The sequence below is a fragment of the Capricornis sumatraensis genome, chromosome 2, assembly GCF_032405125.1.
Source record: "Capricornis sumatraensis isolate serow.1 chromosome 2, serow.2, whole genome shotgun sequence".
NCBI classification, from domain to species: Eukaryota; Metazoa; Chordata; class Mammalia; order Artiodactyla; family Bovidae; genus Capricornis; species Capricornis sumatraensis.
Genome location: NC_091070.1, coordinates 152,103,979 through 152,121,108, shown reverse-complemented (window position 1 = coordinate 152,121,108; position 17,130 = coordinate 152,103,979). Strand labels below are relative to the sequence as shown.

At 37.4% G+C, this 17,130-nt stretch overlaps 1 protein-coding gene across 2 annotated transcripts in view; it reads right to left on the bottom strand.

Moving 5' to 3' along the window:
* The window catches only part of GLMN (glomulin, FKBP associated protein), a 44,509-nt gene extending 27,649 nt beyond the window's left edge, over window positions 1-16,860 (bottom strand). For both annotated transcript variants that reach the window (XM_068965358.1, XM_068965359.1), the window contains exons 1-6: window positions 16,798-16,860; window positions 16,259-16,384; window positions 11,479-11,598; window positions 6,995-7,103; window positions 5,661-5,901; window positions 4,052-4,154 (exon numbers count right to left, since the gene is read on the bottom strand). In XM_068965358.1, the coding sequence (XP_068821459.1) occupies window positions 4,052-4,154; window positions 5,661-5,901; window positions 6,995-7,103; window positions 11,479-11,598; window positions 16,259-16,384; window positions 16,798-16,836 (738 nt within the window). In that variant the 5' untranslated portion in view covers window positions 16,837-16,860. The remainder of the gene's footprint in view (window positions 1-4,051; window positions 4,155-5,660; window positions 5,902-6,994; window positions 7,104-11,478; window positions 11,599-16,258; window positions 16,385-16,797) is intronic.
* Between the last annotated feature and the right edge of the window lie 270 nt (window positions 16,861-17,130).

Sequence of the window (17,130 nt, the reverse complement as noted above, 5' to 3'; positions counted from 1 at the left end):
CAGCAATCATTTCTTTTTCCTGAACTCTACCACTTCAGTTTCTGTGATATTTTCATCACCGCTTTGACTCTCCTTTCTTGGTCTCTCTGATGGGCTCGTTTATGAGCTGGTACCCTACAGGGTAAAGCTGAAAGCCAAACGCTGAAGAATTGATGATTTTGAACTGTGGAGTTGGAGAAAACTCTTGAGAGTCCCTTGGACTGCAAGGAGATCAAATCAGTCAATCCTAAAGGAAATCAGTCCTGAATGTTCATTGGAAGGACTCATGCTGAAGTTGAAACTCCAACACTCTGGTCAGCTGATGTGAAGAACTGACTCATTGGAAAAGACCCTGATGCTGGGAAAGATTGAAGGCAGGAGGAGAAGGGGATGACAGAGGATGAGATGGTTAGATGGCATCACTGACTCGATGGGGGTTGGTAATGGACAGGGAAGCCTGGCGTGCTGTAGTCCATGGGGTTGCAAAATGTCGGACATGACTGAGCAACTGAATTGAACTGAACCCTACAGGGTTCAGCCCTGAACACCACAGGGTTCAGCCCTGAACTCCTTTCTCACACCGATCCACCTCTTCAGGTAATCTCATCACTCTTATTCAAAATTTGCTCCTTAAAAACCTGCTCTCTGCGGGTATTAGATATATATACATATATATTTTAGAGATAATTGCTAATCTGGTTAGGTGTCATAACAGCATTGTGGTTATATTTTTTAAAAAGCCCTTACCAATTACAGAAGCATACATAAAGACTCACAGATGAAATAATATATCTAGGGCTTGCAATAAAATACTACAGCAAAAAGGGGGGAAGAGATAAATTGGGAGACTGAGATTGACATATACACACTACTATATATAATATAGATAACTAATAAGAACCTATTATATAGCATAGGAACTCTACTCAATACTCTGTAATGAGCTACAATGGAAAAAATATCTAAAAAATAGTGCATATGTGAATAAGTGATTCACTTTGCTGTATTGTAGAAACTAACACAACACTGTAAATCAACTATACTCCAATAAAAATTTAACACATTAAAAAAAAACTAACTTTACATTGCTTATCAACTCCAAAAAAAATGGGGGGTGGTAGGCTAAATAAAACAAGATCAACAAAAACATTAATTGTTAAAGTGAGGCAAGGGGTACATGAGACTGTGTTACATTGGTCCCTCTACTTTTATGAATGTCTTTAAATTTCCACAATGAAAAAAAATTTAAAGCACAAAACCCCCTACTCCTTGCTTGTGCATTCTCTATCTCAATTACTGGAAACTTTACCTGTCCTATTATTAAGCAACATACCTTGTGCATAACTTAACTTCTTTACTATTCTTCTAAATTCAGTCTATGACCAAACTTTGCAATTTTATCTACTTATAAAGTTCTCAAATCTGCCTTCTCTTCTTTCCATTCTCTTATTATTCTCTCTTAACTCTCATCATTCTCACTTAACTCCCAAAAGATACCTAACCTATCTCCCTACTTCCATGCTTATTTCAGTTAAGTTCATCCTCCATTACAGTGGTGAACTCAAAACAGTGTGATTACATCACTCCCAGCTTTAAGCTTCCAACTTTCATAGCCATCTTCTTAAAATGGGGTACATATATCACAAATGGTGAAGTCTGTACTGTTTCCAGAGGTTTATACTGTGCTCTAGCTTCCAACAATGAAGAGGCCCCAGGCTTTTATATACTCCTATATACTCCTGGGAAAATCCATTCCCCCTCCGTCTTCATCACTCATAACCTCTTCACTACTATTTAACTACGTATCTGTTTATATCAGTTACCAATCATCTCTCATCTTAGAATCTAGCTTCTCTAAAGTTCTGGCATCTCCTCTCCTAATTCCCCCATCTCTCCTCAAATTTCAAATTCTGAATACAGAGGGCAGACTATAAGGTATACACGAATTCTGACTAACCAGAGGTGTGGTGCCCCTACCCCCTGAACATGCTCAAGAGTCAACTATCTGCTAGGATCTTTAAAAAAAAAAAAAAGAAAAAAAATATATAAATAAAACTATTAAAGGAGAAAAACATCTGGAAGGTGTTGTGAGATAACAGAAAATATATATGGGTTCCTGCTACTGGTTGTTGGCACAGTGTTCCTCTTGTTGTTCACTTGCTAAGTCGTGTCCTAACTCTTTGCAAGCCCATGGGCTGCAGCATGCCAAGCTGCCCTCTCCTTCACTATGTCCCAGAGTTTGCTCAAATTCATGTCCACTGAGTCAGTGATGATTAACCATCGCATCCTCTCCCACCCTCTTCTTTTGCCTTCAATCTTCCCCAGCATCAGGGTCTTTTCCAATGAGTTGCCACTTCACATCAGGTGTCTAAAGTACTGGAGCTTCAGCATCAGTCCTTCCAATGAATATTCAGGGTTTATTTCTTTTAGGATTGACTAGTTTGATCCCCTTGCTGTGGAAAGGACTCTCAAGAGTCTTCTCCAGCACCACAATTCAAAAGCATCAATTCGGTGCTCAGCCTTCTTTATGGTTCAACTCTCACATCCATACATGATTACTGGAAAAACCACAGCTTTGACTGTACGGACCTTTGTCAGCAAAGTGATGTCTTTGCTTTTTAATATGCTGTCTAGGTTTGTCATAGCTTTCCTTCCAAGGAGCAAGTGTCTTTTAATTTCATGGCTACAGTCATTGTCAGCAGTGATTTTGAAGCCCAAGAAAATAAAATCTGTCACTGCTTCTACTTTTCCCTCTTCTATAGTGATGGGACTGGATGCCATGATCTCAGTTTTTTGAATGTTGAGTTTTAAACCAACTTCTTCACTCTCCTCTTTTATTTTCAAGAGGCTCTTTAGTTCTTCTTCACTTTCTGCCATTAAAGTAGTATTATCTGCATATCTGGAGTTGTTGATATTTCTCCCAGCAATCTTGATTACAGCCTGTGATTCATCCAGCCCAGCATTTTGCATGATGGTTCAGGGTTCCTGAAACCCTTATAATTTTCTAAGTGATAAGAGCACTAGGAACATCTGTTCTAACACTGGTGTTTAACCCTGTCCCTGACAAAGTGCTCTAAAACCTCTGTAAATTTCTGTTATAAGACACTAGAAGCATCTTTTGTTCTAGTAAAGAGACTCTGAATGGGCACTAAGATGGCTCCTGGGTAGGGGGTGGTAACCAGAAAGAACAAGCCATGATTAGAAGCTTGGAATTTTGAGTCCCATCCCCCAGTTCTAGAGAGGGGGAGGGACTGGAAATGGAGTTAATGTTTTATCATGTCTAAATGAGGAAGCCTCAATAAAATCCCCAAAATATGAATTTCAGAGAGCTTCCAGGCTAGAGATCACAGTGTCCTGGGATCGTGATGTATTCCAACATGATGAGACTAGAAGCTCCTGTGCTTGGGACCCTCCCACACCTCAGCCTATGTATCTCTTCATCTGACTGTTCTTCTGCATCCTTTGTCATATCATTTAATAAACTAGTAAAATAAAGTAAAGGTTTCCTCTTAATTCTGTGAGCTGTTGTAGCAAATAATCGAACCCAAAGAGCAGCAGGTCACGGAATCTCCCATTTGTAGCCAATCCAGACAGAAGTTGCGGGTAAACTGGGAACCTAAGACTAGCAATTGGCATCTGAAACAGGGAGCGGTCTCATGGGACTAAGTCCTTAACCTGTGGAATCTGATACTATCTCCAGGTAGTTAAGTGTCAGAATTGAGTTAAACTGTAGGATGCCCAGTTGGTGCTGCAGAATTGTTTCATATGGAGGAAAAAAACCCACACATTTTGTGACCAGAAATGTCAGAAGTGAAATGTTTTGAGTGAAAGTAAAGGAAAAAGACACAGGAAAACTGCAGAATTTTCCTGTATAGGTGTTAATATTATTTATATCTGGTTATTGAAATTATTGCTATTTATTTTTCATCTTTTTGTTTAACTATGTTCTATAAAAAATACATATTGCTTTATTAATATATGGCAATTTACATGTCCATGTGCCACAGATGAGAATATAGCAGGTAATATTTTAATTACAGATTTTATAACAAACTAAATTAGATGTACTTACTATTATTTCAGATGCAAAACACTTTAAAGGATCATCTCCAGCTTCTTCAGACTGCTCAAGGAATTGTGCTGTCAGCAAAGGGCATTTCAAGCTTTTCAAACAACTAAAATTTAAGAAATAGGTAACTATCAATACAGCACTTCCTAAGTATAAAATAACTAGTTTTCACATGAAAAATAACATAAATAACATGAAAAATAATAAAAAATAAAATAACCAATAACTCAATGGCCTGTAAAACTGGTGATATAAGATTTTTCTTACTACTAATGGGGAGAGCATAAGAATACTTTGCTAGACTCACTGTGCAAAGTCACTTTCATGTCTGGACTATACTGATGCATACTGAATATCTGTCTTAGGACAGTGCTAGTGTATACGTAGTTTTCATAAGTTTAAGGAAAATTAGGACAATGCAGTAATTTTTTTCATACAGCTGTATTTGTTTTATTTAGAAAATCAAACTTTATTCTGTGATTAAGCCCTACCTATTTCTTTAGTTAAAATACATTTTCTTTCATGAAATAATAAGTTTTATAAATGGTAAAAAAAAAAAAAAGGTTTAATATCCTAGCCTGACAAGATAGAAAGCTGACAGCAGTTTTAGTCTCCCAAATTTTAAAACAAAAATTATTGGTACATGTAATTCAATATAATCCAGTCCAGCACTGTCTAACAGAGTCCTGTATATAATTAAAGCCACATATGTAAATTAAAAATTTGTTAGCAGTCACACTAAAAAAGTAGTAGGAGAAAGGGAAATTAATTTTAATAATTTATCTTATTAACCCATGTATTAGAAACATTATTTCAATGTTATCAGTATAAAAATTATTAAGATATTTTAGGATTTCTTTTAATAACTGGTTGTTGAAATACAGGGAATATTTTACACTGACAGCACTAAATTTGGATTACCCATATGTCAAGTGCTTGACAACAACACACAGTACTCCTATGCACAGCCTATAGTACCGCGGGGTGAATCTTACTGGGTTCTCTGCTACTGTTTTTGTTATCAAATTGGAATTTCAACTGTCTGGTGCATCTTCTGCTGCTTTCAAAGGGACAGTAAAACATAATTCCCCTGGAAAAAACAGATTCTTTAAGCTACAACTATCTATTCTTCCACTGTTATTGTTCACTTACCATGATGAGTAAAGGCAATCTATAAAAGAATATAAGTAAACTAAAAAAATGGATGTTTAATTTTTTTGAAAAGTGAAAGTCACTCTGTTGTGTCCTGCTCTTTGCAACCCCATAGGCTGTGGCCTGCTAGGCTCCTCTGTCCATAGAATTCTCCAGACCAGAATACTGGAGTGGGTAACTGTTCCCTTTTCCAGGAAATCTTCCAACCCAGGGACTGAACCTAGGACTGCTTCACTGCAGGTGGATTCTTTACCATCTGAGCCACATGTGTATATGATACTTAATTTTTTAAAATATCATTAAATGCCCATGTTACATCAACTGAACTCCATATTCTTCCAAAATTCAAATTTTGAAACTAGATTTACTTTCCATCACAAATAAAACAAAGAAACATTTTAAATAACTGAACTATCAAATACTTAAGTTCATTATAAATTGTTCTTAAAAATATACTTACAATTTCAGTATTTCATCTTTTAATTTCTCATTCTCCATTGAGTTTTCCTTGTTATCAATGACACACTCCACAAAAGGTTTAGCGAACTCTATTAAGGCCTTGCAGCACTGACAAAGGCCATAGTCATCTGCCTGTATTTGTTCTTTTGAGTATGGAACAGGAAGGAGAGAGAGCTGACTCCAAACTGTAGACAATGCTAACCCAACTGAATATGCCTTGTTGTTACGAAGTTTCTGAATCACTAAAACAGAGACCAAGTTGTTACTTGAGGCTGCCTCATGAAGTATACTAAACGATGAAGAATAAGTCCGATAAATGCCGAATTACCACATACAGTTTTCCCCTCCACATTCTGACAGCTCTGATATCAGGATGACATATAATAGCCTAACTGGCAGTATTTTTTTTTCCTTCTTAGGGGTGCATAAAATAATAGACCACCTTACGATCACGGTGCTTTACAACCGATGCCATGAAATTTGCTTTAGGTATGTTCTTACCAGGTTACATACTTAAAACTTAAAGAAGTACTTCTTTCTGTATTCTTTAGTTGTTATAAGCATAAAATAAGAACAAGTATCTTGTAAACTATAAAGCACTGTAAAAATGAAATGTAGTAGTATTAGATTTTTCTTTCTAGAAGACTTTAAGTATTTCAATTGATACAAATCTGCTGGGAATTCACATTTAAAACAAATTTACTCTAGTTTCTGATCCCAGGTCCTTCTGATAGACTGTGTTACACGTTGGTTATAAAATGGTAGTCTCTTCCCATGCATAAATACTATCTGTCTTGGTTGCCAAAGTTGATTACTTACCAGTACTTTTTTTTTACTCAGTCATGAAAACTTTTCTTTCCACTTGTTTCATTCTTCAGTAATACCTTTATTATTCCTAATCCCAACCTCCTAAGACAGAGGCTGAGCAATGCCCTGCCTGATATCATTCTTAATTAAGATACAAGGCCACCACAACAAAATCAGATTGAGCAGTGCAGAACAGCCGAAACATATCCTTTAAATATGTTTACAGGAAAAATTCTAAATATAAGTCGCAGATAGGAAGGTTAGACAAAAAGCTATAGGTTATAACAAAGCACGTGAAAAGGGGCATGACATTCAACAAAATATTTACTGGGTACCCATACTGTGCCAGGTATTGCCATCTTTCTATGGGCAGTAGGATTCAAGTTGGCATTGCTATTACTAGTTTAAGCAGAGTACTCAGTAATTAGGCATAAACTATACTTTGGTAGACTGTTGACATTTTGGAGTAATGTCAAGGCACTTACACAAATAAAACAAGGAACACTTAGGTATCAAAATACTCATTACCTGTTTGTAACGGCGGGAGTAAAAGAAGAATAATTTGGGATATCTGTTTTCCGGAGGGCTCTTCAATCAGTTCAAGCAAACCCAACAATAATTCCTTTGGATTACATAACTATAAAAATATTCACAATTGAACCTGTTTAATACAAGTTGTATTTAAAGCCACATTATTATTATTTTTAAAAGGCATATTCTGAGATAATATAATTATTTTTGCTTAACAGTAAAACATCTCATAAAAATGTTTTTAAAAAATACACTGGCAAAACCCAGAGTCTGTGACTCTATGAAAGCAGGCAATCAAGGGTCTCCTAATGGACAGCTACATTTAAGAGACTTAAAGTACTGATTAATGGAAAAGTTAGAGAAATAGGGGAAAGGACAGCCTGATCACCAGAGCTGAGGTTTCTATTGAGCTTTGATGTCTATCCTGAAGGCTGCCTTCATTTCCCAGAGCTTCCAGCAGGTGGGACCTTTCTATCTCACACTGCCAGGGTGTTTAGATGAGTGCAGAGTCTCTTTTGTCTTTCCTGAAGAAACAAAACTTAGCATTGCTTTCTGACTGGTCTTATCACCTCACTTGCCTTGTTTTTCTGAAAGCTCTCATAGTTAATAACTAAAACCTAGGGAGTTCCTTCTTTCCAAGTATATATTTGTGTTTATTTGCAATGATCTTTAAGTGACTTCTTATAATGTACTTTCCCCTTAGAATTTCTCTCTCTTAACTATCATTTTTGGTTTATAACTCTATTAACCTTTTACTCAGAGCCTCTTTCTAAAGTGATCAGTTACACTTAATCTATTTCCCACTTCTACGTCCACTGTGATCACTAGCATTCTAGGTTTTATTTTTTTGATTTCTTTGTGGTATATTCTTTTGGGGAACATACCACAGAAAAAAGAGGACTGGGATCTGATTTTACTTTCAACATTGCTAAAAGATCAGTGTGGTCATGAACTACCTCTGTAAATTATCTAAAGCATGAATTGTACATCTATATAATAAGCTACGTTAAAAAAAAATACATCTTTTTAGGTCTTTCTTTGAAGATTCTGAATCAGTGGCTCTAAGATAAGGTCAATCTGATCACACAGACCACAGCTTGTCTAACTCAATGAAACTAAGCTATGCCATGTGGGGCCACCCAAAACGGACGGGTCATGGTGGGGAGGTCTGACAGAATGTGGTCCACTGGAGAAGGGAATGGCAAACCACTTCAGTATTCTTGCCTTGAGAACCCCATGAACAGTATGAAAAGGAAAAAAGATAGGACACTGAAATATGAACTCCCCAGGTGAGTAGGTGCCCAATATGCTACAGGAGATCAGTGGAGAAATAACTCCAGAAAGAATGAAGGGATGGAGCCAAAGCAAAAACAACACCCAGTTGTGGATGTGACTGGTGATAGAAGCAAGGTCCGATGCTGTAAAGAGCAATATTGCATAGGAACCTGGAATGTCAGGTCCATGAATCAACGCTAATTGGAAGTGGTCAAACAGGAGATGGCAAGAGTGAATGTCAACATTCTAGGAATCAGCGAACTAAGATGGACTGGAAAGGGTGAATTTAACTCAGATGACCATTATATCTACTACTGTTGGCAGGAATCCCTTAGAAGAAATGGAGTAGCCATCATTGTCAACAAAAGAGTCTGAAATGCAGTACTTGGATGCAATCTCAAAAACGACAGAATGATCTCTGTTTGTTTCCAAGGCAAACCATTCAATATCACAGTAAACCAAGTCTATGCCCCAGCCAGTAACGCTGAAGAAGCTGAAGTTGAATGGTTCTATGAAGACCTACAAGACCTTCTAGAACTAACACCCCCAAAAGATGTCTTTTTCATTATAGGGGACTGGAATGCAAAAGTAGGAAGTCAAGAAACACCTGGAGTAACAGGCAAATTTGGCCTTGGAGTACAAAATGAAAACAGGGCAAAAGCTAATAGTTTTGCCAAGAGAACACACTGGTCATAGCAAACACCCTCTTCAAACAACACAAGAGAAGGCTCTACACATGGACATCAGCAGATGGTCAACACCAAAATCAGATTGATAATATTCTTTGCAGCCAAAGGTGGAGAAGCTCTATACAGTCAGCAAAAACAGAACAGGAGCTGACTGCGGCTCAGATCATCAACTCCTTATTGAAAATCCAGACTTAAACTGAAGAAAGTGGGGAAAACCACTAGACCATTCAGGTATGACCTAAATCAAATCCCTTATGATTATACAGTGAAAGTGAGAAATAGATTTAAGGGACTAGATCGGAAAGACAGAGTGCCTGATGAACTATGGACAGAGGTTCGTGACAATGTATAGAAGATAGGGATCAAAACTTTCCCCAAGAGAAAGAAATGCAAAAAAGCAAAATGGATGTCTGAGGAGAGCTTACAAATAGCTGTGGAAAGAAGAGAAGTGAAAAGCAAAGGAGAAAAGGAAAGATATACCCATTTGAATGCAGAGTTCCAAAGAATAGCAAGGGGAGATAAGAAAGCCTTCCTCAGCGATCAGTTCAAAGAAACAGAGGAAAACAACAGAATGGGAAAGACTAGAGATATCTTCAAGAAAATTAGAGACACCAAGGGAACATTTCATGCAAAGATGGGCTCGATAAAGGACAGAAAAGGTATGGACCTAACAGAAGCAGAAGATATTAAGAAGAGGTGGCAAGAATACACAGAACTATACAAAAAAGATCTTCATGACCCAGATAATCATGATAGTGTGATCACTCACCTAGAGCCAGACATTCTGCAATATGAAGTCAAGTGGGCTTTAGGAAGCATCACTATGAACAAAGCTAGTGGAGGTGATGGAATTCCAGTTGAGCTATTTCAAATCCTAAAAGATGATGCTGTGAAAGGGCTGCACTCAATATGCCAGCACATTTGGTTAACTCACCAGTGGCCACAGGACTGGAAAAGGTCAGTTTTCATTCCAATCCCAAAAAAAGGCAATGCCAAAGAATGCTCAGACTACCGCACAATTGCACTCATCTCACATGCTAGTAAAGTAATACTCAAAATTCTCCAAGCAAGGCTTCAGCAATACATGAACCGTGGACTTCCAGATGTTCAAGATGGTTTTAGAAAAGGCAGAGGAACCAGAGATCAAATTGCCAACATTTGCTGGATCATCGAAAAAGCAAGAGAGTTCCAGAAAAACATCTACTTCTGCTTTACTGACTATGCCAAAGCCTTTGACTGTGTGGATCACAATAAACTGGAAAATTCTGAAACAGATAGGAATACCAGACCACCTGACCTGCCTCTTGAGAAATCTGTATGCAGGTCAGGAAGCAACAGTTAGAACTGGATATGGAACAACAGACTGGTTCCAAATAGGAAAAGGAGTACGTCATAGTTGTATATTGTCACCCTGCTTATTTAACTTATATACAGAGTACGTCATGAGAAATGCTGGGCTGGATGAAGCACAAGCTGGAATCAAGATTGCCAGGAGAAATATAAATAACCTCAGATATGCTGATGACACCACCCTTATGGCAGAAAGCAAAGAAGAACTAAACAGCCTCTTGATGAAAGTGAAAGAGGAGAGTGAAATAGTTGGCTTAAAGCTCAACATTCGGAAAACTAAGATCATGGCATCCGGTCCCATCACTTCATGGCAAATAGATCAGGAAACAGTGGAAACAGTGTCTGACTATTTTTGGGGGATCCAAAATCACTGCAGATGGTGAATGCAGCCATGAAATTAAAAGACGCTTACTCCTTGGAAGGAAAGTTATGACCAACCTAGACAACATATTAAAAAGCAGAGACATTACTTTGTCAACAAAGGTCCATCTAGTCAAGGCTATGGTTTTCCCAGTGGTCATGTATGGATGTGAGAGTTGGAGTATAAAGAGGAAGAATTGATGCTTTTGAACTGTGGTGTTGGAGAAGACTCTTGAGAGTCCCTTGGACTGCAAGGAGATCCAACCAGTCCATCCAAGGAGGACTGATGTTAAAGCTGAAACTCCAGTATTTTGGCCACCTGATGCAAAGAGCTGAATCATTTGAAAAGACCCTGATGGGAAAGATGGGCTCAATAAAGGACAGAAATGGTATGGACCTAACAGAAGCAGAAGATTGAAGGAAAGATTGAAGGCAGGAGGAGAAGGGGACAACAGAGGATGAGATAGTTGGATGGCATCACTGACTCAATGGACGTGAGTTTGGGTAAACTCCAGGAGTTGGTGATGGACAGGGAGGCCTGGCGTGCCGCGGTTCATGGGCTTGTAGAGTCAGACACAACTGAGCGACTGAACTGAACTGAAAATAAGGTTGGATAATTCTTATATCCGGAAAATTTGTGAAAAATGAAATAGAATTGCCCATCCAATAAATAAGGATGGGCCTCTTCTCCAAAGAGTTCCCTCCTATATTTTCATGTACTAAAAGCTTTCTCACCAAAAACATTAAAGGAAATTATAAAATAGTGCTGCACATTGCAACAAAGTGAATCTAGTTTTGTTAACTTACCTTTACCAATAAATCAAGCAGAAGGAAATGACACTTTCTTTTATCATCTTCCTTCTCAATCCTTAAAAGTGATCGAACAACAGGACCAACAAGATTCCAGCCCATATTCTTGACAATGACCTGTAAAAACGTTTTCAGAGTAAAGCAAATACTGCCATCTACAGGACTCTCACAGTGAGTTTTCTTAACCTGGTGAAGCTTACAATTTCCTCAAAAACAGAAAAGATGAGTCAAGTGTGTCCATGGACATCTCCCCACTGACTTCCTAGGACTGGCAGCTAAGAGATAACAAGTTCCAAAATGGTTTTTCATACTTACACTGAGGAAAGGCAAGTGAGTCTTTACTTTTAATCAGGTAAGTTAGTCTTTCCCAGGATTTAAATAGCTCCTCTATTTCCAACAAGAGCGCTAATTTGCTTTATATGAGCAGTACTTAAAATTTTCATGGAGAATTTTGCTCCCAATTCATAAAGAAATCCAGCCAACACTCATGAACCTTTTAAAGTTCACTGGAGAATCTCTAAGTATATTATAATCATGTAACTTCTGTAAACATAAAGGGGATACCACTTCATCAACCTTCTCGTCTACAAACAGCTTCTATTTTCAAAGATATTTCAGAATGCTTATACAACTAAAAGTTTAACTTATAATTATTCACATTCATTATCAAAACCACTGATTCTCTTTTTTTTCTAAAGCAATTATTTAATTAAAATGTATTATAGGCTGCCAACTGTTTGGAGCAAAGGGAAAGGATTCACCCCAGTTTCTCAACATCTGGCCTCTGGATGACTTAAAAAATAAAAGAAGATATAAGGTTTTATGACTGAGGAACAATTTCTAGAAATTTTCCACTAAGTAGAAAAACTTTTTCAGTCATTTGCTTCTCATCATTAGAACTTGGTGACATGTTTTACTGTAACTGTTCAGCTTATTGAAATCCAACGTAAAATTGAAAATGTTGCGATGTAAAATAAAATGTTGGTGTCGTTTTCTGTCTTAAGGCAGTAAAGTCAGTTTTCTAGCCAATCTCTAGTTTCCCTTCAAGTGTATTAGTTTTCCACTTTCTCCTGGCCTATTTTTTAAAGTTTTCTTTCTTAATCTGGCTTTTTCAGAATCAACTTTAAGAAAAAGAAATTTCCTACTACCCATTCTAAACTTAGAAATCTAAAAGAACTTTTCAAAGAAAAAAATACAAGCCACCCTAGAGCAAAACCACTGATTTTCAAAACTATTAGCAATATACTGCACTTCTCTGACCTGCATTCTACTTCAACTCATTACTATTTATCAAACATATTTGATAGGACCCTAGAATACTCTAGGTGCAGGAAGTAAAGCAAAAAACACATCAGATAAGCAATCTATCCTCAGAGGATTCATATTCTAGGTTCATTCAAGAGAAAATACATCTGGGAAGAATACAGATCAGTACACCACTCCCTGCATGAACTCAGTCTTATAAAATAATAAAGGTAGAGTATAAAGTGGAGCAGAATAGTCACTTCCAACCAGGGAAAGTGAGAGAGGCTTCCCAGAACAGGGGATGGTTACACTAAGGCTTGTTAAAGAAACAGAAGTTTATCAGGCATGAAAGTGAATGTGTTAGTTGCTCAGTCATGTCCAGCTCTTTCTGACCCTGCGGACTGTAGCTCGCCAGGCTCCTCTGTTCATGGGATTCTCTAGGCAAGAATACTAGAGTAGGGTAGCATTTCTTCTCCAGGGGATCTTCCCAACCCAGGGATTGAACCTGGGTCTCCTGCAAGGCAGGCAGATTCTTTTACCATCTGAGCCACCAGGGAAGCCCATCTCTGAGTATAATTAAGAGAAATTCCAGATTTGAATAGAATTTTACCTATCTGAGTTGAAATAAGGATTGTGACAACATATCATACAATCATAATCTCAGCTGCAAGTTCCCCAGTAATTATGTAGATAATGAATCATTATGAGGAAGAAGAATACTAACTATCCAGAAGTTACATCTTGTTTAGTTTAATATAAACAACTGTACCAGGTAATAATAATTATTCCCAACCAACAGATGAGAATGCCGAAGTTTAGAGATTACTGAGATGCCTAATGTCTGCTAAAATGTGGCAGAGTCAGGATTTGCATGTAAGGCTGTCCCACTCCAAAGCCCACAGTTTTCGCACTGTATTAGTGGCTTCAATGGGGGTGCTTTTGTTCCCAATCAGGGGACATTTGGTAATGCCTGGAGACATTTTGGTTGTCATTACTGGGGTGACAACTGCTACAAAATATCAATAGTACTAATGTTGGAAATCCCTGCACTATAGCATCTTAGGACAAACTACCATTCCTATGACTTTACTTTTTTTTTTCATTCCTATGACTTTAAAAAACACTTTTTTTTTGACAAAGTGGATTAATAGTAAGTCTTGATCAATCTTGACTGTCACCTTTCTTAGAAAAGAAATCTAAGGTGTACTTTTAAACTCTGTCTTATCAATATCTGAACCTTTGAATTGAGAAAACCACACATGGGACTTCCCTGGCGGTCCAGGGGCTAAGGCTCTGCACTCCCAATGCAGGCTGGAGGGAGCCCAGGTTTGATCTCTGGTCAGGGAACTAGATCCCAATGCTACACTAAAAAAACCCAAAAAGATTCTACATGCTGTAACCAAGACCCGGCTCAGCCAAAAAATAAACAACCACACTTTACCAAGGTGATTCTCAAGCTATTAAGGTTAAGCCTCACTATGCTCGAGTCTATCACAATCACCTAATCTCTAACAGTCAGACACAAATCTACATCTTAATCTCCTATTTCTCTACTGAGCTCTAAACATTACTTTTCAATTACCTGTTGCATCTTAAACTCAACATTGGCGAACAATGCCAACTTCCTTGTCCTCCATCAAAGAAACTTTCTCCCCTTCTTAAATTGCCTTTTTCTGTTCAGTATATATTATCTCCTCAGAGGCTAGAAACCCCATCATCATGTCACCTGTCTCAATCTCACCATCAGGCCTCTCTATTCTACTCTGAAACTTCCTGCAAGTGCTACACAGTGCTATGGAGGTTGACAAAAATAGTTAAGAGCTCTGACACCAGGCTGTACAGATCTAAATGTCAGATGTCACGTAAAAGCTAAGTAACTTGGGGCAAGTCACTAATTTTTCAGTGACATTTTCCTTATCTAGAAAATCCTATCAGAGGATTCAGGATAGACTCAGTTCAGTTCAGTTGCTCAGTCATGTCTGACTCTTTGCGACCCCATAAATCGCAGCACGCCAGGCCTCCCTGTCCATCACCAACTCCCAGAGCTCTTCACTCAGACTCACGTCCATCAAGTCAGTGATGCCATCCAGCCATCTCATCCTCTGTCGGCCCCTTCTTCTCCTGCCCCCAGTTCCTCCCAGCATCACAGTCTTTTCCAATGTGTCAACTGTTTGCATGAGGTGGCCAAAGTACTGGAGTTTCAGCTTCAGCATCATTTCCTCCAAAGAAATCCCAGGGCTGATCTCCTTCAGAATGGACTGGTTGGATTTCCTTGCAGTCCAAGGGACTCTCAAGCGTCTTCTCCAACACCACAGTTCAAAAGCATCAATTCTTTGGCACTCAGCCTTCTTCACAGTCCAACTCTCACATCCATACATGACCACTGGAAAAACCATAGCCTTGACTAGACAGACCTTTGTTGGCAGAGTAATGTCTCTGCTTTTCAATATGCTATCTAGGTTGGTGAGTTAAAAGATGTAAAGCACCTAAGAGCATCTGGCACATAGTAGATACACAATAAATATTGTTAACTTTTATCAATTTTATTATGATTAGCTGAAAGTAAGATACTCTCAAAGGTTCTCCTCTGAGAATGCAATTGGGAAAAACCAAGGAGGTAAAGAAAGCATTATTTTATCTGGGGCTACAGCGGTATTACGAATACATATCAAAAACAAATGTACTAAATAAAACATTCTAATATTTACTAAAAAAATTATAAATAAAGAGATAAGCCCTTTGAATTAGTAATAGATTCTATAACAATGTATGATTAAAAGATTTTAGTAATCTAAATACAATCAAAGTGCGTTGTATGTAATCCTAGGCCAGAATGACTAGAATGTTATAACAAAGAAAAAAATTTTTTTTTGGTGGAGCCACATGGCATGCCAGATTTTTGTTCCCTGACCAGGGATGGAATCTGTGCCCCCTGCAGAGGAAGCACCCAGTCTTAACCAATGGACTGCCAGGAAGTCCCTACAAAAACTGTATAAATAAATAGGACTAGAAAGTATGTTCCTTGAAACAAGATGATGTCTTATATAGGAAGTGTGGGACTGGGATGAGTCCAAAGACAAAATTAGGTGGTGTTAATAAACACCTGTTCCTGATCCCAAGAAGATCCTTTCCCATTGTGCAGAATGATTTCTGAGACAATTATAGCCGGATGATGGATTATATTGGCCAATAAGGTCATCCAGCTCTCCCAAAATATTATTTGCATTTTACTTATATTTCAACTGTAACACTTATTCTGGAGAAGCTAAATGATTTAATAGATATAAACCATCTGTTTATTCTGCCTCTTTATTGCTAGTTCTTTACATGTTTATATCTTCCACTAGACTGTAAGCACCTTAAAGTATATAACTGATCTTATTTCCTTTTTATTTTCCACAGTTTTCTACAGTGGATATTTAAGTTGATTCTTAAATGTTTGCTGAAAAAAATGAATGGATGAATGATAGTATCATGTGCCTATTCTCTTACTAGTAAAGACTGAAAAAGTACTCAGAAAGATTGTACTTACCTTATTCTTTTCATTCTGAATAATTTCTAATAGCTGATCTATGTGCCCTTCATCTATACATCTTTGGCCTGCCAACTGAAACAGGCCAAAATCTTCCTCTTTAAAGTCTTGCTCTTCTAGGATTTGCTGGCAGAAACAAACAAAAAAACAAGTATGTTTAGGCAAATGGAAATTCAATAAGTATTTGATTTGTCTCTAAAAAAAGAAATCTGTTTAAATTCTAGATAAACTGCACATAAGCGTATGTATGAAAATTAGGATTAGGTAAAAAAATACTTCAATAAATCGCCTTGAAATCCACTGTGCTAAAGAAATCTATGATAAGGATCCGTATTAAAAGTGTAAAGATTATTTCCTAAGTGACATATCCAATCTGTCTTCCTGCCTTCATGCTATTTATTCATAGGTCAAAAAAAGCAAGGATTAAAGAAGATTAACAATTTGAGTGACTGCAGGTAATTAAAAATAATCTGTGCTCTTCCCATATTCTGAAAGGTCATTAAATGTCATTAAAAACAAAAACAGAAAAAATTACTTACACATCTCTTTATGATGGACTGTAGTTCCTCCACAGCCATTCCTTATTTTTTCCAGTTTTGATGCTGAAATTTATAATATAAATACTGTTAACTATCAGTAATAGGTTACTTCATCTTAAGTTACTTCAGTATGTTACTTCATTCTGATGAATTATTAATAAATACAATAAAGAAAATGGAAAGTTTTTAAAGTTGAAACTTTTTTTTACTGAGACGTTAGCCTAAGAAATTAAAAAAACAGAAGAACAAAAACCTCTTTTTCATCCTTTAAGTTTTTTTGGAGCATAATTTTGAAAGATAAATTGAAGGGGAAAGAAAGTCTTTAGTTCATTC